At 36.4% G+C, this 22,716-nt stretch overlaps 1 protein-coding gene across 5 annotated transcripts; it reads right to left on the bottom strand.

Annotated features, from left to right (window-relative positions):
• Positions 1–2,250: 2,250 nt before the first annotated feature.
• LOC122047724 (HEAT repeat-containing protein 6-like) lies at positions 2,251–21,592 on the bottom strand. 5 transcript variants are annotated; one of them, XM_042609175.1, is made up of 28 exons: positions 21,382–21,592; positions 21,214–21,306; positions 20,374–20,552; positions 18,589–18,862; positions 18,452–18,519; positions 18,287–18,356; positions 17,849–18,202; positions 16,620–16,699; positions 16,481–16,532; positions 16,091–16,244; positions 15,262–15,349; positions 14,025–14,127; positions 13,869–13,959; positions 13,260–13,357; positions 11,161–11,355; positions 10,183–10,428; positions 9,077–9,172; positions 8,884–8,978; positions 8,718–8,781; positions 8,469–8,556; positions 8,322–8,395; positions 8,101–8,186; positions 7,917–8,007; positions 7,494–7,567; positions 7,145–7,251; positions 6,566–6,684; positions 6,412–6,489; positions 2,251–2,852 (listed from the first exon to the last, which is right to left on the bottom strand). In XM_042609175.1, exons 1-28 carry the CDS (start codon positions 21,553–21,555, stop codon positions 2,616–2,618), a joined length of 3,528 nt encoding a protein of 1,175 aa, XP_042465109.1. In that variant the 5' UTR covers positions 21,556–21,592; the 3' UTR covers positions 2,251–2,615. The 5 variants fall into 5 exon arrangements, 3 of the variants coding, with proteins under 3 accessions (XP_042465109.1, XP_042465108.1, XP_042465110.1); XM_042609174.1 differs by having other exon boundaries at positions 7,917–8,010; XR_006130652.1 differs by lacking the exons at positions 2,251–2,852; positions 6,412–6,489; positions 7,494–7,567 and having other exon boundaries at positions 6,588–6,684.
• Between the last annotated feature and the right edge of the window lie 1,124 nt (positions 21,593–22,716).

The following is a 22,716-nucleotide window of genomic DNA, read 5'->3' on the forward strand; positions in this document are numbered from 1 at the left end:
TTCGACGATGAACTAGTCGGCTCGCGCTTCTTCCACTTTTATACGCCGTGAAGGTGAACACGAATCGTAGTGCATGACTTGGTGTCACGTTGGTTCGTAATATAGAGTTGTCGAAGACACGTTTGAGGCATTTTTGGCACTTAATAACTGTTTAACAAAGATGGAAATGAAATTAAAGAAAAATATGAAGGGAGTTAACTTTCTTCCATTTGTTTTGTTAAAATATGATAATGTGAATTTGAATTTAGTGGTTGTTAACGTCTCATTTCCTTTTTATTTTACAATTTGTATTTCTTTTTCTTTTTCTGCTTTCCATAATATTAACTATTAATTTCCAAATTAAGAAGGTTATTGCAGGAGAATTTAAAAATGAAGGAATTTGCTTATCAAAACCCTACATTAATTTATTTGTAAGTCAAAGTAGTGGTTTCTACGTGTAACATGTAATAGTTAAGTTTGTTAGGAGAAGCTCCTTATGTGCCTTAAAAAAAAAAAAAAAAGATGTACTACATTAACGACCTCTTGATGCTAACTCTATGAATATAGAGGAAGGTAAATATAGGTATACAGGCGTTAAACACATGATAAGATAAATCTCACGACGTCAGTTCTTGAGAATTGACCCCCGATCATTATATCAGAGATGTTATACGTCAACTGTCTGCACTACGTCTTAGGAACTCCTTAAGAGACTTTAAGCTTGAGTGGAAGTAGAGTTGAAGCGAGCAAGGTCGAAATACTTACGGAAAGAAAGCGCTCATAGAAGAGATTCTAAGTTGAAGAGTATGATATGCTAGGCGTCTCCCATACACACCTAGCATACGCGACTGAAAGAGACAGGGCGTTCCCATGTGGGCCCCACTATCACGTGGGGGTGCCCCTCGATCACATATGCTGGGCGCACATGAGAGGCGCCCAACGTATCACTTCTCTCTAAGTCGATGTAGCTAAAAGTACAACAAATTGTTCGTTACTTGCAAAAGGGAGAGTTCCATAGAAACAAAGGATGAATTTATTACAATACACTACACTATGATATAACACTGCATTATGATATAATAATAAGAGATGGGACGAATTCCCTAGTAATAAGGATTTAAATCTCACCCGTTACATATTATGACTAAGGAGTTTGAAAAATTTATGACGTTGAACAATCCGTTAGAAATTATTTATGCTTTCTGATTTATCCTAATAGATAAAAAAAATTTATCAGACTGAACTTGTCACCTTCGAGATTAATCAGATAGTAAGAATTAGAAATCTAAATAATTTTAAAAAAAACACCAAGGTCCCAATGGCAAACCATCTTGACCGAAGGCCACAATGTTGCAAACACCCTCACCAACTGGTGGTTGGAAGTAGTGGCTAATCACTATGGCTCCTTAATAAAGAAGTAAAAAATTGACCAATACTTTTGGTTGTCTAAATTCATATGATGTTACTTTTGAACTAATAGTCTCAATGAAAAACAATCTCAGGCTTTCACATTCAATATGGCATAGAAATATCTTTATGATAAAAAAAACAAAGAATGGTGATAAAAAAAATCACAAAGTTCAATTATTCCTCAAAGTTAATCTTGTTGTTGCCCAAAAAAACAATGCACTTACTATGTCACCCTTAAATAAGACTAGGTCGCCCTTAAACAAGAGAAGAGACCCTTCCAGTTATGCCTCACCATTTGTCATGCAATCAGTTTAGAATAAAACCATCATTTGTCAAAACCTTGCACTTTTCTTTATCAGAAACTCAATCTGCCCTCGATTCAACAGGTTCTCCACGTTTGTCTTTCAAGGCCTTTCAATTAGTAAGCAATGTATTTTTTTAGGAAAAAACGATTAGAATAATTAAATCAATCCTATCTCATGCGGCATATAGATAGTAACATGTAAGTTGTCTAAGACAACAAAGATGCTGATGGGTACTGCATGCTAGGAAGATGATAATAGCTCGCGATCTTGTTGAGCGTCTCATTTATGAGCAAACAAATTCAATAGACCGTCATTTTACAAGAATTAAGCAATAGAAACGACATCTTGAATGGAAGAGTGCGAACTGAATTGAGAGATTGGGCCTGTTCTAGAAATCGAAAATTAGGCAATCATAAGATCCAACAAGTCAAAGGCAATGATTTTGGAGAATGTCAAAGCATCTCACCTGTTGTTTCCAACAATAGTGTATCGTAGGAAGTGGTATGGAATAATTGCTGAGCATGCGTTCCTGTGTGCACTGAAATGAATAAAAGCATAAAAGAAGATACGTAATACTCAAGAAGGCACAGAAATCTACAGATGCAACAGTGACTCGATTTCACCGAATTAGGAAACTTGTATAAATACAATTTCACACGGCAAATTATACAAACTGAATTTTACAAAAAAAAATAATAATAATAAAAATAGAAAAATCTACATGCTGCGTGAGCTACAACTTGGTTGAAAGCCATGGCTTGGCTCTCAGAATCTCATATACCTGAACTGGAAACCAATCATGTAATAGGGGAAGAATATGAGCAAGCTGCAGTCATGTTATAAGCCGGCCAAAGTTTTCCCCTGATAGAATGCAATTTCCAGACGCACATAAATATGAGATACCTGCTCAAACGATTGAGATTATGATAGGCTGTTCAACAATTTCTCAAATCTCTGGGAAACAATATGGTGATTGCTGCTTCTGTAGACATTGATCAAGGACTCTAAGCCAGCCAATAAAATAGTTCTGTTTGTTACAGAAGAGAGAAATGAATCTTCCTCGTTGTGAGTAGAAGAAGGCCCCTTTGATGATGGCTGACCACAAGTTGCTGAAGTTGAAGTCAGTCCTTTGAACCACTCCTCTAGAAGAGGAGCTTTCTGCAATAATCATGAAACGCAATGTTGTTAATATACAGTCCAAAATTTAGTATTGTCAAGAAAGGAAAAAAGTAACAGGATCATTTTCATAAAAAATGGATTGGACCAAGGTAAGTATCCATATTGCATAAGATGCAGTTGCCATGTCATGAAATTGCAAAACAAAATTACACAGGATGATTTGTATTAGATCCATATGATAGCTAATGAGAGAATTTTATTTGAAAGGAATTATTCCTATAGAACCATTCTTCAATCTCATGGCACGGTCTGACAAAGCAGTCAGAACATTAATCAGTCTGGCCGGCTGTCCAGGCAGGTGATGTGAGTAGGCAAAGCAGTCCATGCATTATTTCTAATCCTTAATTTGAAGTGCCTCTCAACAATGCTCGTGCAATAAATTTAGTCAAAACTTATTGGATTAAGCTACATCCAAAGTTCAACTCCTAACATACGAATTTAAACTGAGCCATGAAAAAACATGAAAGTATGTTAATTTATTGGTCCTAAATAGGGACAGCAAAAGTACCTGATGATAAAGTTTCTGCAAATAAACAACCAGTACAAGTCAAGTTGGGTACTCTATTATGCTTAATACTCAAGTGTAACTTTGGATTTGTTCAAAACTAAGGGTACTCACGGGTACCTGGGATACCTCATACCAGCATATTTTTCAGGTTAGGAAAGGTCCAATGACTGGAGTTATCCAGGACGACAATTATCTTTGTCCAGCCCACTTAAGCAATTTTGCATTCACCCAATAATTGTGATGATGATGGACAACTTTATTCATAATTTTGTGACAAATCCTATTGAAGAGCAAATAGGTGGTCTTTCTGGCAATATTAAACAAAAGTTTTACCTTTGGTTTGTTTACTAAGGAGAACCTAGATACCTACATATCACAAGTATGACAATATTAAACATGACCCGATCAACCCAACCTGAACAAAACCACCATTAATAGAGATAAAAAGTGAAAGTAACATAACAAGACCTAATATATAAATGGATTATCACGAAATGGCCCATTTTGGAAATAATTTTTTCAAAAAAAATAGTTTTTATATAATATAAATTTAACTTCTAAAATCATTTTTTAAAAAATATATATAATTATTTCAATATGTTCTGAGTAGCAATGGATTCAAGTACTCATTTATCAGTTAAAATGAATATTTAACTATTCAAGTTGAGGCGTGGTTTAAAATCTCGAACTATGTCACGATTTCGGTACCGTATCTGTTGGGACCAAATATGTAGCTAGAGGGGGGGGGGGGGTGAATAGCTCGGCGCGCTCCTTGTACTCTTCGTTGCTTGTTTCTTCAAAGATATGCAGCGGAAATACAAGAAACAACACATACAACGCTAACACAACGGATTTACTTGGTATCCACCTCAAGAAGAGGTGACTAATCCAAAGATCCACACACTCACGCACCCTCCACTATGTAAACACTCCTTTTCGGTAACTACCGAAGGCGGAGAAGCCTTACAACACTCTCAATACAAGAAGAAAGCAAGGGAAAACAACTAAAAGAAATATCTTACAAGATATGCAATGAAAACCCTAACCCTAGCTTTTTCTTCTTCCTGTAACTTGCCTCTTGACTTGGACGTGCCTCCAAGATCCTTCAAGAACTGGCGTTAGAGTGGAGAGGAAGGCTGTGGAGAACTGCTGTGTAGAAGAGAATCGAAGCCGTGGAAGTTCTGCCGAGAGAAACGATCGCCAACAGCTATATCCTGCGCCAACGGTCAAATCTCGATCGATTGGATTGCTCCCAATCGATCGGGGAGGCTTTGGATCGATCTGTCGATCGATCCAGAGCGCTTCTGTGCTCTCGGGAATTGCCTGGATCGATCGGTTGATCGATCCAGGGCTTATCGTGTGAATCGCACCTCCCAATCGATCGGCTGATCGATCGGAGGCTCCCAATCGATCAAATGATCGATTGGGAGGCTTTCTGTTAGCGCGACACTTCTCCCCAATCGATCCACTGATCGATTGGGAGGAGGCTTGTCGCGGGGACTCTCCCGATCGATCGGCCGATCGATTGGGGATGAGCCAATCGATCGGCTGATCGATCCAGCTCTTGTTTTTTTCCCAAAAACAAGTCCAAAGTCACCTAAACCAACATCCGGTCAACCATGACCTGTTGGTACATCACGCCTAGCATCCAGTCATCATTGACCTGCTAGAACTCCCTCACCAAGTGTCCGGTCAATCCCTTTGACCCACTTGGACTTTTCTCCTCGTGCCAAATGTCCGGTCATCCTTGACCCACTTGGACTTATCTTCACCAGATGTCCGATCAACCTTGATCCACCTGGATTTCCCGTGCCAAGTATCCGGTCAATCCCTTTGACCTACTTGGGCTTCCCAACACCAGATGTCTGATCAAACTTGATCCATCTGAATTTCCTGTGCCTAGCTTCACTCAGGACTTTTCATCCTGCCTAGCTTCACTCACTAGGTGTTTTCACCTGACTTCACTCACCAGGATTTACCAGCTGCCCGGCTTCACTCACCGGGACTTTCACCTAGCTTCACTCACTAGGATTTTCCTTCTGCCTGGCTTCACTCACCAGGACTTTCCTTCTGCCTGGCTTCACTCACCAGGACTTTCCATACTGTCTGGCTTCACTCACCAGGTCTTTCACCTAGCTTTACTCACTAGGATTTTCAAGTCAAGTATCCAGTCAACCTTAACCTACTTGGCTCTCCTTCACAATCTAACCACATGAACAATTGCACCTGCAATCTCCATGTATTGTCAAACATCGAAACTCAAACATCAAGACTCGAGCTTGACTCAATTCAAGCTCAGTCAACCAGGTCAACCTTGACCTAGGGAATATTGGACCAACAGTATCGTGCTAAGTTAAAACCTCCATTTCCCTGTTCTGTGACAACCGCAAGCACACACAATCCGGCCAACGCGTTTGGACGCGTCACCAGGTTCGTGTGGTGACAGATGTGTCACCAGGCTCGCGCGACGTGGTTTGGACTCATCGTCGGGCTCGTGCAACACATTTGGACATGTCGCCTAGCTCGGGCGACGCATCCTAATGTGTCTCCGAGCTTGCGCAACACATTTGGACACGTCTTCAGGCTCGCGCAACGTGTTTGGATGCATTGCAGTGTGCCGATGTTGTGCCAGTGTCGATCCATGGATGGAACGAGATGTTTCGCCCGCATTAAACGATTCAGCTCGAGATTTTAATTCATGGTCCGTAGAGGATATTTAAACTAATTCAGGTAGCAGATATTTAATGAGTTCTAGTAATACCAAAAAAAAAACAGTAGGTACTCTACCTGTTATTGCCCGTGATCCCAAAAGCTAACTTCAAATAGGATTTGCTAACATTTGAATTATAATAACGCTTAGAAACAATCTACATGTTATATGCAGCATGCATGTTAATGATTTTTATTGAGATTGAATAGTTACTTAAGAACAACATTAGCAGATATGCAGAAACCTTAACAGAATTGAGGTGAAATTTCCTAAAAAAAATAATAAAAGATCAGCATAATCAAAAAGGGCATCATCACAACCTTAAAGAGGAAATCTCGCAATGCCTGATCATCACTGGGTGAAACAAAGCCCAGCACGTGCAAAGTTGTCAAAGTCATCTGGAAAGACAGATTGTTTTACAAAAATATGCTTATGAGGTAATAAACTTGAAATTAATGTAGTACAAAAACTAACCTGCTTTGTAAGGTTGTCTTTGTATTTGAAATTTGACGGTGTGGAGGAAGTATCTAAAACAAGTGATTCACGTACATGCTCTATACTTTGAACAACATCCGAAAATGAGCTCCCATAAGCTTCACCGTAAACAGACAAGGTGGAAAACTGTTAAGGAATATTCTTTTTATGCAGTTAGCTAATATAAATAATGAGTCTTTCAGCACTGCATCAAATGAGAAGTGATAACTGAATGAATTATAATGATGGCAGCTACTGCTTAAGGGCAGCTGAAAAATCTGATAACATGGTTAGCCTTCTGTGAGATACAAGCAAGAGGGAAACCCTAGAAATAACTTCTCTTTGTTTAATGTCTATCTGCCTAGATTCCACATCAGGAGAACGTGCACGGTGAGTCCACTCTAGACAGATAGTTCAGGCAGGGTTGGCAGTCAAGCAGACAGCAGGTTGAGCAAGCCATCCATATGGTGCAGCCTAAGTGAGATAAATGTGCATACTGCTCGCTGCAGTCTGGATACTAATCTTTTAATGAAATTAAAACAACAAAATAGGAAGCATGAGATAGACTTGTTCACTAACCAAGCCTTGAGGTTGGAACAGCTAAAGCAACAGCTGCATGAATCCTAATCTTAAAGTTGGTAGAGTCACGGAGGAGCAATAGAAGAATACTGTAAACGGTAGGGGCCCTGCAAACACAAGTCAATGTTCAAATATTAGAATTTAAACTCTCAAAACAACTATAGATATATAAACCAAGAAGAAAAAACATGACTCCATAATAATTTCTAAAATTTTCAAAATAACATGTAAATCAAAACTATGTTGGCAATTTTTTTTTTTTTGTAAAGATCATAAGCTAATGAAAAGCAGAGACAATGCTTGTTAAACTAAACTAGAATATTACAAAGACAAATTGTTGACACCATACCAAGACATTTGGTGCAATTTTATGGTCTCATTCATGAATAAGTTGCTCAAAGCATGACAAACATTCCATTGAACCTGAAACACCAAATAGTCAAGGTAATAGAAGTTTAAAAATTCAAGTAGTCATGTATTTATTTGCTCAAAAGACCAAGTTTGTGAATGTTTTTGGATTTCATAAGACTCAGTAATGCCCTATCCTTCTCTAAACATTTGACCAACAAAATATTACTCAAAACTTCCAACAAGGATAAATAGCAATATTTTAGGACAGAATTTAGTCAATTAAACCGATGAGAAAGTAGGCATATAGAAGAGATAACTTCCCGTTCCCAGTAGTCACACAAGAAACAAGGATGTATACCAATTTTGAGGCCAGAATTTAGTCAATAAAACTGATGACAGAGTATCCATGTAGAAAAAATACCTTCACGTTCCCAGTAGTCACACAAGAAACAAATGCTTGCACCATTTTCTCAAGCCAGAAATGATTTCCATTAAAATTTAGCGTAGAAAAACTGCTAATAGATAGATCTAGTCAAAACTTATATGTGTAGTATAACATGGGAAACCCAACACCCTAGCTTGAACTGCTAGAAAACAAGTAGTACCTCTTTAACTTTTCAGCTGCTGAGTAGGAAGGCAAACTGATGAATCTTGATAGGTTCCCAAGAGCCCTCACAGCATTTGATTTTATCTATAAATACGAATGAGGGAAAGCAAAATGAGTAGATAGAGACATCAAGCAGCCATTGAAGTTAATAAAGTCAAAGGTGAAGTCATCATGACTAACATAAGTCACAAGCAATGTGTTTGCTTGTGATAATCTGACCTTATCGCTGTCCTTCGTTAACCGTAAAGCACTTTCAACTAGTAGAGAGATAGAATCACGATGTGTTGTTTCATCTGCATTTGAGAATGTGGATAAATATGACATGCGGTTCAAAATCCTGAAAACTTATGTGGCACCTAAACTAACCTTCACAGATAACTGAGATCAATTCAGTTTCTCTGTGGCGAAGTGCATCACATATATTTGCCAGAGCCCATGAGGCTGTAATCCGAACCTTAAGTAAAAGATATATAACAAGACTTAGCCATTTTAAACTACAATATGGAATGAGTGGGTTGATCATGTTGAAGACCCTTCTCCCATAACACAGAAATATAATCTTGGAAACCCAGATAAGCCAGTTAGCTATAACATAAAATTGATGAAGTTAGGTACCGATGATTGAGGATCGTGTGAGTTATAATCAGCTGCACGAATAAATTCATTAATCACCTTTGATCTGGAAAAGCATTCCAACGGTATCAAAGTATTAGATTTAGATTTTAGACCATTAATTTATAAATATTGAAATCTGAGACACAGGATTGCATGAAACACATACCGAGAAACTATGCATGAGAAACATGTTAGAACACCAATAGCTCGACATGCAGCTAATCTGACAGATGGAACTGCATCACTCAGTGCTGCTGTAACCTATGGAGTATTTGCACTTGTCACTAAAAAAAATCAATTTTGATTTTTTTTTTTTATATTGAAAATTGTAAACATCTTAAGCCAAGATTCTCTCTTACAGCTGAAGAAATAACAAATTCTTGCTTTCCCTTTGTGAGGGAGGTGAAAACACTGGATGTCATCCCCGCAAAGCATGTAAGCGATGCTGCCCTCACCTGGACGAGTTCAAACACAAAACTAAGGTAAGCATTGAAAATGCATTTTGGCAATCCACGGGCATACAATTATGCATTAAACAAGATTAACTTGCTGATTCTAACTGCAACCCAAATATCATAATGCAACACAATGAAGTATGAATTGTAAAATACTCATTTTGAAGTTTAATCAGATCAATATTAATTAACACTGAGTTTATAGATGTTGCAGAGTAGCTGCTCAATTTACATTATTGGCAAATTAGACAGTCCCCCCTTGGGTTGAGGGGAGGAAAGACTAAATACTAAAGTTGGGTTTCACATGCTATACACGAGAAAAAAATTTCAGTGATCCATCCCTAGGAAATATGAGACCTATAAAGTTCAGGCTTTTCTTCTGGTATCAAGTTCATAAAGTTAATCACCTCTGCCCCACATACAAAGAAGGAGAAATAAAGTGGTCACTAGATCCCAAACAAAAGTGATTTGGAGTTTGTACAAGAAGCTAAACAAAGGTGACATTTATCAAAGCAAGTAGGTTGTTACATATCTGATTTTGTTCTGGCTTCAGCTAAAAGAAAGATCGAAATTTTTGTTCTGTGAAAAGCAATACATCGTTCTCAATAAAACTAAATTATGGAAAACTACAGAAACCATTCTTTCCGATTTCAATAAAGCTTAAACAGAAAATCAAGTAAAAAAAATTGTTAATGTTGGCAGGGAATGCTGGCTAATTAGATTATCTAACAACCCACTATTGTGCTGCTTAGTAATTTTCAAATATGCAATTATTTTATCACTGACAATCTGTTTAGTAAACCAAAACACAAAGTATATACACGTGCATATTAGCAGTGATATAAGCACTATCAACAGGTAGCAGCAACAAGTCAGGAAGAGTGTAATTCAGCCAAAACACTTTCATTAGTCATCTAAGTTTTAGCTAACAATAGGGGGGAAAAAAAGGCATGTATAAGATGGGTTACTTGATTACAGAAAGGTTGCTCATTACGTAAACCATAACTTACCATCGGAGAGGCATGTGGCAGAGACTTGGGTAAGTGATTAGAAATCACTTCGTTCCACTGGTCAATCCCATGAGAGGTACTGACGCCGTTGGAGGTATCTAGGTCATCAAGTTCAAAAGAAGGTGCAGATGAAATCTTCTTGGTTCTGGTGGAACTGGAGATGCGTTGGATATCAAGCAGTCTAAGATCTTGAAAATCATCTACGCCTTTGAACTCAGAAACAGCCCGAAGGCACTCATCAAGGACCTAAGCACAACCTTAAACACTTAAATGATTAAAACAGAGAAAGAATGATCAAAGCCTAAATAAGCATTTGTCATCCTTAGTACAGAAATCTAACATAGCATAATATGATCACTACATGAATATTGAAGGGATTTATCATATTTGTTTCAAACAGATGGAATGACAGTATAGCTAATAGTAAATTAGTTTCATAGTCAAAGAACAAACCATGATTGGTTGGATGCATGAGAAATCCTCGAAATGTATTTACATCAAACTGTTGGCGGTATTGTGAAGGTCCAAAAAAAAGTGACTGCTTACCGTCCATATACTGTGAGGAGAGTCATGCACATTTAGTTTCCTAGTATAAGGCCTTTTTAGGTAGATGAAAGTAATGGAGTAATTGTGATATTGGTTTATTATGAGGAATCTCCCTGTAAATATCTTAACTAATACACTATTAGAGGATATGATTAAAGGAAAAAAGTCACAACAGCATCCTAATTTTCACTATAATTCAAGTGAGATAAAGCAATGCCTTTGTCTTTACTGTAAGATTGCATTCTTGATCCTTACCACAGACTCTTCCCTGCACATAGATCACAGATCGACATGTCGATCTTACAGACATTCAAGAAAGCTATTCATTCCTTGGCATTGTGGTGAAAGTGTGGACAAGGAAAAACCATAGTTGTTTTACTTAGATACAGTTGCAGAATTGCAAGGGTAATTTGTATAAAAAGAGTTTCTAACCTTAATTGCAGCCATTAGACATTTTTCGGTTGTTGCACTGACAGTTTTGCTAAATTCTTCCTTGCAAGAATTGGTACAAATTTCAGAGTCAGAATCCCAACGACCTACCAGCAATAGTTCACTAACAGAAACAGAAATGTGTCCCCATATTCTAGTTGCTATTCTTGGATAGTTGTGTGATGCTGCTCTCAAAATCTGTAAAATATTGCCAAAATGAAACATGTTTGGTTGTATATAACAATCCATCATTCAGAAACATGAAGTTAATATACATTCATAATCATCAATTTATCCATCCCTTTATCCACATTTTTTCATTTTTATTTCTTCAACAAAAAAAATAAAAAAGTGATGCCAGATACTAATTGACACAAATAGGAAAACATATTGTGATTCATCAAGAATTTTGTAACTTTGCTTTGCAACAACAAATCAAGACATCAAACATATGATTTTTCAAGAAAAAGGATTTATTGAAGATCCTTTCTACCTTTTGTCTCAATTGTTCTCCCAACTTTCCTGCAGTATGCTTAATACACCAGATATATCGTAATTTGTTCATCTGAATCAGTTTTTCACTTAATTACATATTGTTGGTAGAAAGAAGTCTTAGCCTTTGAAATAATATTAAGTTTCTTGGATGATAGCTTGTTGTTCATTCAAATCAGCTTTTCACTCAATATATCCTGTTTGTAGAAAGTAGCCTTAACCTTTGAAATGATATTAAGCAAGTTTCTTGGATGATCGCTGAAGATCTAGGCAATCCACTGGGTTCTTATGGTGCATTTTAGGTAAGGTGTGGGAAGTCTGGTCAGTTCAAACATATCGGGCGAGCAGTTCAGGCAGGAATCTGGACTCCAAGCAATTTGGGCAGACCAATCAAGCAATATGGGCAGACTGGACAATTTGGGCAGGTACAGCATTCTGGGCAAGTTGGGCAGTTGAGGGAAGGCAGGTATTCCAAACATGGGGAAGTCTAGGTGAGGTGGGCAGGCTGGTCAATCCATCCTTCTGGCACAATTGGTTGGCAAGAATAGCTGTTCCAATCATCTGAATTTAGACAGGATAATAATTACTGTATTTGATCAGAAAAATTAATTGAAATACTGATTTTTATGGAATTATTGTTCTATTATATTTCTACCCCATTTCATTCTTTAAAGAATACATATTTGTAGCAGGGCAGATGGTCTGAGGGGATAAAGCAGGCCTAGAATATTAATGTCTATTGAGTCAATAGGCTGAATAAGTTAAGCTGTTAAGCGACCAAGGGAACCCAATGGATCAGACAAGTTGAATCAAGTTAAAAAGCCAAGGTAGACTAGACATTCTAAACTCGGGGAGGACACCAAGCGAGGCAAACCTAGTTGAGCAGGTCAGATTGTCATGTAGTGAAGGCAGATCAGGTGGTCTGGGCAACAAGTGCAAGTCAGGAAGAGGCAATCAAGAACGTTGAGCAATCAAAGGCGGGCAAGGTGGGTCGAGCAGTAGTTCGAGTTGGCAGGGAAACAATTAGAGGACAGATGAACAGCAATTCAAGCAAGTTGGACAGTACAAGGACTTAGTGCAGTCAAGCTGTGTGATCCATCCTTCTTTCACACTGTTTCAGCTACCTTGAAGCCAAGAGAAGACCAAACACTTCCACAAACCAGTAAAAAAAGGACTAGAGAGTAACCCTGGTTCATTCTATTGAATAAGTAGAACCCTAGGAATTCCATGGTGTTATGTATTCTCTCAATAGTAATCTGCTTTCTCAAGACTCATGAATTCAATCCTTGAGAATGACCTAGCTAATCATCATTTACAAAGTCTTCACAGTGAACTATGTTAACAATTTAGAGGCCACCAACAGAAAACTAGGAGGCTAGAATAGACTTATCCAACATCCAGGCAAGATAACATTCAATATTTAGCATGCTTTGTCCAACAATAACTAATGAAATTGTTAAAACACCACAATATTATGACAAAGATGCATAGATAGAAGAAAACTAGCATTTGATGATGTATTAGTCAGTAGTTTATCACAATTTGTCAAGGAAAAGCTACCCTGGACAACAGTTACCTCCAGATAACAATTAAATTAGTATTAAAGGTACCTGAAGAGCCTCATAAATAATGCTTGGATGATTTTTGCTCTCTGATAAGTGGAATAAAAAGCAAAACATGGATGACTCTGGTTGGTTACTGGAAAAACCTGAACGAATTTTAAAAAAAAATGCATTGTTACACATTTGTACCACACACCATCAAACTTATAACTTTTTTATGAAAAAGAAAGGAGGAAAGAGTCAGCCAAATATAAACAAGCAGATATGTAGACTTTAAGAATCAGAAAGGAACTACTATAGACTAACATAGCATAGAAATTAAAACATCCATGTCGACCGCAAAGAAAATACTGGCTTCCATAACTTAAACACCAAGCAAAATCTTAAGTAATCGAGATTCATTGCCATATACTACACTTCTCTGGACTAGAAAAATATAAACATCTATATGGATCCGGCAAAGAATGTAACAGGAATTGTATTTCTATACACATCTGACTAGCTTGTATTAATCTATAGTTCAAAAGACAAATGTAATGTAAGAAGCTAATACTAGAAAAAAACAAGAGAGGAATATGAAGAAGAAATGGAAGAAAAAAATAGTGGAAAATCTCAATCGACTTCTAAGAAAATAGTTCCATCAAAACAAAAGCTAACCTTGTGAGATATCTTCCTCAAGAAATTTTAAGACATGGAATGAGGAAGGTGATCTGGAAAAACACACTGCCAAGCAAGCAAGACCATTGACCTGTAAAAGAACCAACACTGTGAAATAGCAACTATTTTACATAGAAAAACCAAACCAAGGTATACCAGAAGATCCATGTTTGAACTCTTAGACAAAGGGATTTCCTTCACTCTTGAGTGTAGAGATCCAATTAAAGTTGGCAGCAAATTACTGGGCATGCGTTCGTATCTATCAAATGGTTGGAAAAAAAAATCAAAATAAGGAGGTAAGTTAACATTCAAATAAGAAGGAAGTCTTAAAGCACAGTTTTTTTCAGTAAAATAAGGGAAGTTGCAAATGTAGAAGCCTTCTCAACATTTAATACAGCAAAGCATGAGATTTTTGCATGCGTTGCCCAATGTGGAGTGATGCTGAGCTCAGTGCAGGATGCAAAGCTAGATAGGAGTGATGAAAAGATATGTGATATGGTGTCGAAAAATCAATGATATGATAATAAGAAAATTTGCCTGATATACATGTGCAGTATACACTAAATAAGAATATTAGTAAATCAATCTTAAAAGAGATTCATTAACCATGTCATAGGTCATTAACTTGCATGATAAATGATCACCAAGAAATGAACTTAATCTCATATTTCCAAGTTTCAGATATTAATCCCCTCAGAGTTATCGTGATAAGAAAATCCAAAATATTTGTGTAGCGAAATATTTGGGTAAAACAAAGGGGCTAGGATTTCTTATGGATGGCGGAGTGTGATTAAAAGGGCACGAAACTCTCACCAATGTGGTCAAAGGATCTATTGTATGCAGCATTACCAAGGTCTCACCAATGTGAGGTCCCAGGGAAAGATCTATTGTACACAGCCTTATAGTCCCGCCAATGTAGGCCCCGTGTAAGGATCTATACCTTGCTTTGCAACAAGTTGTTTCCGAGACTCGAACCCATGACCTCTAGGTCACATAGCAACAACTATACCGTTGCGCCAAGCTCCCCTTTGAAGGCAGAGTGTGATTCCTAAACAAATTTTGTAGGTTAACCAATTAAAGTTAAACAGGAATATGAAAACATGAAAACTCTGTATTAGTATATTATGTTAAGAGGATAATGAGTGTAGTCGAATTGGAGAGTCAAGAGACTGTCAATAGGAATGTGTAAATTATAAACCCATATAGTATTATATATCGATAGAAGTCACACTAATATGGTACTTTCCAGGTTAGAACTAAGACCATTATGAAATTTGCAATTTAGAACCTTGGAAAATAAACTGTTTGATATATTCATTGCACAGCCATAGATTTAATTCTAAGGAAATGATACTAAAGCATGTAGAGGCTGAATAAGCAGAGAGAATCCTACGGGGTTGCAGATATCAAAAGCAAGATGACTTTAAGCGATGAAGCCAGCAGCCCATTGTGAGTTTCATGCTGCAGAAGATACAATAGACCTGCAACATAAACATCAATAAAATAGCTGTCAGTACTTCCTTGTGTTGATAAAGCAATTATAATCAACCTATGAGTCATTTTTTTCTTGAAATAGCACAAGAGGGAAAAAAGATACAGGGTCATGTTAAAGATGGCAACATAGCAACAGTGATGGCACAAACTATAATGCTTCAGACATCTGTATCAGAATTTTTTCTGCCACTAAGCGCAAAGCAGTGCAATAATGTAATGATTAGCTGTCTAATTCTTTAAAAAAACTACCATTTCTTAGTTCCTCTAATTTTTTATTTTATATAGTATATATAAGTATATATGTCTTTTTGTTATGATTGTATATCTTAACCTATAGTCCCACTTAGTACTACTGATTGGCACTTCTCTTTGTTTTCTTAGCTCAAGTTTTTTTAAATGTCATTTAGTTACCAACATAGTGAGCAGTACTCAAACCAATCTCACTTCTTATCATTAAGAAAATTAATCCAAAAAATTAAAATACAATACTGGGCCAAGTTGTATGAAATTGTACTTTGTCCTCAACAACATTTAATTGTCAAAGTGACTTATACAGTAATTCAGCTGGGATTAGAATATTGTTATGGGTGAATAACCAGACATACTTTAGGTGAAAAATAAATTAAGCACAGTCAGAAAATAACCATCATCTTGGCATACCGTGGTGCTATATTACTGGTAACCAAGAGTTAAAAGGAAAAAAAAAAGTAAGAGTGAGTCTCAGCCACCTGTATGGAACTGCTTTAGCTTTTGGCCAAGTGAGCTTGACAGCGTTGTAAAAGATCCACATTTTGAAGATTCATTATATTCAGCAACTTGTGATAAAGTCAAGGAATGCCCGTCCAACATGCTAGCCAAAGTAGAAGCTGATTCCATCCGTACCTGTGAAGAGAAACAGACTAATAAAGTTTGAATGAATATACAGTAGGGCATCTCGAGAGAATCCACATTATAGAGAAAGGTGTCAAAAGAAGCTAAATGTTCCCTGATAATTTGTGGGGGGAAAAAAAAGCAGCGAAAAAAAGGGGGAACCAATATGACAGTGCAGTCAAGTGGAGTGATAAAATGTTGAAATTAATCAGTAACCAATTGAAGTGGATATTTGTTCAGAATAGTACCTTAATAATGGGATCAAAGAGCAAAGATGCCATGAGATTTGCCTCATATTTCCTATACAAGACAAATGCAAGATGTAAATAATGGCCAAAATAAGTAAATGGTACAACTCCTGAATCAGAAAGTAGATTAAAAATAAACCTTGGCTGTAGCACGTCATTTTCAGGTAAAAGCAAGGTCCAAAGAGATGAAAGTGACTTTGGATCAGCATGACAAAGATCCTTACAACAGAGATATATAAGTCAACCAATGAGATTTAACAAGCACTACATAAAAAGCAATTAATCATTTATAAATAGAATCATAGCAACCAACTTGTTGGAACCTAATCAGTAAAAGAAAACTAGTGCAACCTAATCAGCATGATAGTAGCAAGCTCTGCAACCTATATATTCATTGGTATAATTTTCAACTCATAATGAATGTATGATTCTCCTGTGAATGCCTTTTCAATAAAAGAGGGTGATTATACCTCATAGTCAAATAATCTGCTGCATGATTGCCACCTGGCCATCATCATATGCAATATATGGCCAATATAAAGCTCCCAGAACCAACAAGCCAACAAAGATGCAAGTGCAAGTGGAAAGGAGAGGACGGGAGAAGATAGCAACCAGTGAGAATGGGATGGTGAGGGCTAGAGAGGACGCACAACTGTTCAGCGGGATGGGACGGGACGGGACACACAAGCCAACAAAGACACAAAGTTAGCGCCACAAGATTGGGAGAAGACGGATATCATCGGGTTTTGAGTTGAAGACTAGAGAAGAAGGGCATCAGCGAAGGCAAGTAACAAAGATTTTGTATGAGAAAATGCATTTCTATCAAGTCCTAAGAAGAGAGATTCTCATGTGGAGGTATGTAGGGGCATGCTCATGCGGACATGATCATGAAGTCACAAGTGGAATTATTAGGGGAAAAATATTTTTTCCACTCGTTACAACCAGATGGATTTTAGCACATTTGAAGGGAATTGATTTTCATAGAAAATATTTCCTTCTAATTTTTTCTCACAAAGGAAAATATCCAATTTCACCCTTTTTCCCTACCCACATTTTCATTCCCCGGCTTTTTTTGTCTTAGGAAACATGCATCTAACATTAAAGTAAACAAGTCAAAGCGACATTTTTTTTTTGTCACTAAGAATGCAAAAGAACAAGTTGCTACCATGTGACCTTGAGGTCATGGATTTGAGTCGTGAAAACAGCATCTTGCAAAATGCAAGGTAAGGTTGCGTACAATAGACCCAATGTGGTCCAAGCCTTCTTCGGGACCCCGCACTAGCAGGAGTTTCGTGCATTGAGCTGCCCTTTTTAAGAATACAAAAGAACCATCCTTCAAAGTAAAGTTGAGTATGAGGGAAAAAGTACCTGAATACAAACAAGTGCAGCCAATCTAACTTTGGAGCTTCGATATCGATCCACATGCTTAGCCGAACCATCATTGTCACTATGATCCGAGTCTGACGATGTGAAACCAAAATTTGGTGATAAATAATCTGAACATTGAGTGTCTGCTGGGTTATTACTGAATCCATCTTTCTTGCGCAAGTGTGGAGGCCTATAAGGACCAGCATCACTTTTTCTGGATTTCCCCAACCCTGATTCTAGGCCATTAGAAGTGAGCGACTTTCCCTTCAAATCATTTATCAGAAATGGTAAAGGAGTTCCACTAGCGAGGCCATATGAAAGAAACAATTGCAGTGCTGCCACTAGACCTGGGACCTTGGAGTTTCATAAAGAAATTAATCAAAATGTATACACCTATGTTCAATAAAATGATTGATCGTAGAGAAATCATCTACATACATGTCCTGAAAGAGAGTCTTTTGGCTCCAAAAGAACAATGTGGAGAACATTTAGAAGATTGGTTAAAAGCCTGTAACATTGGGTAAGATATCAGAATTTTTTTTTTTTTTTTTTTTTTTTTGCTTCAGCACTATGAGAAAAAAGAAATCCCAACTAGAAAAGTACCTTGACATGACAGAGTTTTCCAGTAGCAAATTCTTTGATGTCAAGTAGTCCATCACTTTCCTCAATACCTGTCAAAACAAGTCATGATTAGTAATCAGAAAAACATGAATGAAAAAGTCAAAAAAAGAAATACTCACCTCGATAGTTGATTGCCACAAGTCTATTGGGATAGAAGATACAATTCCAGTGAGAGAATCACCCATTATGGAAAGTGCAAGACTTTGTGCATCCCACAGGTTGTTACATATAGGATTTCTACTTAGAGAATCATTGGAAGGACCACGGATTCCATGTGGATAATGTAGGTTAAGTAATTCAGCATGTAAGTATGAAACAGTACAAACAAGAAGCCTGGCAGACTCCATAATCTCCAAATGTGAATTATGCCTTCTGTATGCCTTCATGGAAAGCCTTAAAAAAGACAACAAGAAAACAGAGATTGGCAAAGAATCATTGGCTGCATAACTTTTCTGCACTAAAAAAGAGTGTGCATAAATTAGAATCTGATTTGTTTTCATAGACGATTATTTATTCAGAGATTAACAAATAGTTGAAATGTTTGCTTAATATATACATTTCCCTAAATATAACTATTGGCATCCCATCATATATCTAGGAGAACTTGATATTTTGAGTGTTGCCTTATTGTCAATTTGCATAATAACTTGTACCACAAGCTACAAAGCCTCTGTTCACGTCAAAAGCCTCTGGTGAACTTCCTGGTAAGCTTCTTGTCATGCGGACTTTGATGCAGTAAGATTAGGAATGTCCCGAGATTAACTTTTGGAGAATCAAGGAAAGGTGAAACATATAAAGAGAGTTGGTAGTAGTGTGAAATAGTACAACAGATTATTATTTTAAAAATATATAATTCATTTATAGCAAAAATAGCAGAAACAAGGAGTAATATAATATGCCTAAGACTGAGGAAAATAACAACATAAGAATAGCAAAGCTAAATGATCTGATATGTCCTTTCACTATCTAGAACTGAGAATTGGAGAAAAATATTTATGGATTGCTAAAATTAGGCAAAAGAAATATAGAGATTTACGAAATAGTGGACTCTTAAGAATAAAAATGTTCTTACCATTGATAAAATAATCACCAAAAAAAGATGAAAAATATTTTTATAAACTATTAAACTAACACTATACAAAAAATGTACTGGTGGAGAAAATGACCTAAGAGGTCTGGTTAAATACTATTTACTAGTGATATTAAATATATATATTAAATGTGGCTGATCCTCAACAGTTAGGATTAACATGGTTAGTCATCGGCATTTCTCTCTAATATGCCCAATAAAAATTTTAACTGACTCAAATAGAAAGAAGAGATGGGCAAAGAAATTAAATAAATAAGCTAATGGATTAAATAACCATAAACAACTTGAAATAGACACCAGTTGAATTATTGACAGTATTTTTATAAGGACATTCAACAATTGCAAAAAAATATTCCGAATTTCACATTTTTCACCAACTAGGTACCTAAGTAAATTGCAAACCAACAGTCAAGGCTGTTAGACCAAGTCTGACTAGAAATCCAAACAAAAGGACAAATTAAATAAAATAATTAGGCCCTGTCAAGATTTATCAACTGAATTTATTTGCACTACCTGACTCAGGAATTGCTAGATTGTCACCTTGAATAAAAAGGAAACGTAAACAAACTAGGATGTCAAAGATTTTCATGAAGCTTTCAAACAAAAAGGCATACAATTACAAATGAAGAAAATTTTGAACATTCCTTTTATTAATCTTTTAGATGGAGCATAAGAGGCACATACATATTTACTAAGAACTGCACAACTATATCAAGATCAGATAATGCATTCCAGCAAACAAGTGAATAAACAAATAGGCAAATAAACAAGCATTTATCAAGGGCTCGAGAGCTATCAAAATTACAAGTCCTACCTGAGAATATCTAAAACCTCAGCCATGACTCTTGTTTTATTAGAACTCTCTGAGCTCTTATTATCAGAATCTCCAAAAGAGTGCTCCAGAACCTTTTGAAGAATTCTCAATATAATAGTCCAAGAAGAATTGCTGATATCAAGGAAAAGTTTGCAACTAACTTCATGAATCTGCATTAGCTATAAACAACATTAGGAGAAGAAACACACAAGGAGACAAGGTCAAGTAACTTCATAAGCTATTTACAGAAAAATGTCATCAAACAGCTATGTAAAAAAAGTAATGGATACAAACACAACTTAGATGGTAAATACTTAAAACTGTTATCCTTTGAGATAGTAAAAAAAAAAAAAACCTTAGGTGGAATAAAAGAATGCTAAATCTAAATGCCATCGCTTCTCACTCAAAAGAATTTTTTAGGAGAAGAAAATTGTAGAAATTGTACTACTGAAAGATTAGCATGATGAACACAAAAAACATCTTTAAAAACATCTTTAATCTCAGTAAAGAAAAAAAAAGATTTTACTTTCAATTGACAGAAATAAAATTGTATGATCCTCTTTAACTAGTAACTTCAAATTGTTTCCCTTGGAACATTGTTGCCTCCCATTCAGTAATTCAATTCATTTATGTAGCTTTCGAGTTACAATATCAAATCTTTTCAAGTGAAAAAAAAACTTTTAGGTCCATTTCTACCTCTGAAATGACATTTCAGGAGGGTTTCTCCTCTTTGCTTGAGGAAAAAAATGTCAAATCTTAAAATTCAACAACCTAACACCACCATCATTCTCAAAGGTACCAAATTTCTTATGAACGAAGAACTGAAGAAGTAAATATTACCAAGTGACACGTCCAGAGTAAAACATCATACGAATCTCGGCGCACCGAGGAATCTGACGCCAGCTCGGCAAGAAGGACCAAATCCGAATTCACCTGAGAGCATTCGAACCTACTCCTTCAGCGAAAAAGAAGTTACTCGAGGACCGAAGGAAGCAACAGAGAACGCACCTCGTGTGGGGGCAGATCGGGGGCGGCAGAGACCAGGACATCGAAAGAGTGGGAGAGCATGAGATCTTGGAGGAGAGCGAGTAGGACTTGGGGGGGAGGAGAGGCCAGGGTCTCGTCGCGGAGGGTGAGGAAGGCCGTCCGCCATGAGCGGATGGCGGAGGAGGAGGACGCCATGGCCCGATAGCCGGCAGCCGACTGTGAAACCTCAATGAGTGTTTTTAAAGGACGCTTTGGGAATCACCCTGTTGAAGGATGTGTTGGTTCATGATTTCAATTTCCGGCTTGAACCGAATAAAACTGACTATTTTCGATTTATTCCTAGTTGAACCAATTAGGAATTATCATTAGTGTGGTCCAAGTTGTTGTTAAGTTAAATAAATAAATTTAAATATATATATATATATATATATATATATATATATATATATATATTTATATTTATATTTAGTTCGTTAATATTTCTGAATAATATTCATATATAATATATAACGATGAGATGTTATCATAATAAGATTTGAATCTCGATAAAATTGAGATAAATATCTTTATTATGTGCTAGTGACTATTCTAAAGGCTAGTAATCCGTGATTTACCTCTTCCGTATTGGCCTTGGGACGGGTTGGCGGAGGCGTTGGGGTGAGCGTATTCGTTTTTTGTCACAATGAACAATATTTATGAAAACTTGATAACATCTAAATGAATTAAGCTCAAGCCAAATTTAAACCAAGCTCAAATCAAGTTTGAATTGAGAGCTTGATAACATCTAAACGAACCAAGCTCAAGTTCGTAAAAAATAAATCAAACCAAGTTTGAACACTTGTTTCAAAATCTTGATTCATTTTAAGCTCGGTTCAGCTCAGCTTGATTATCTTATTAAATAAGTTTGAACATTCAAATTTGACTTGTCTCGACTTGTTTACCGCTGTAAGTGTGGAATTTGAGTCCATCTTTGTTCGGTTCGTAAGAATTTCAATTTCAATTTTTTATTTTCCAAAAAAACGTAATACTTTTTTATCAATTATTTAGATTTTTTAAATTAATTGTTTAGAAAATGCAAATGCATCAGTTTCTTGCACTTCACTTTATATAGTATTTAATTGAAGAACAATTGAGTTTGCTGAAGTGTTATAACTTTTGATTTGCTTTGAGTTACAAATGGAAACTCCTTTAGAAAATTATATTTATTATCGGGTAACGACTTAATTTTAGATAAAAAAAAATAACGACTTAATTTTAGATAAAAAAAAAAAAGTATCTTTGAAAGTTTTTATGAGGTTTTGAAGGAATTTAGTATTTTATTTATTTTTGTAGATTATTTCCATAGAATTAAAATTT

Source organism: Zingiber officinale, chromosome 2B, assembly GCF_018446385.1.
Source record: "Zingiber officinale cultivar Zhangliang chromosome 2B, Zo_v1.1, whole genome shotgun sequence".
In the NCBI taxonomy this organism is placed as follows: domain Eukaryota; kingdom Viridiplantae; phylum Streptophyta; class Magnoliopsida; order Zingiberales; family Zingiberaceae; genus Zingiber; species Zingiber officinale.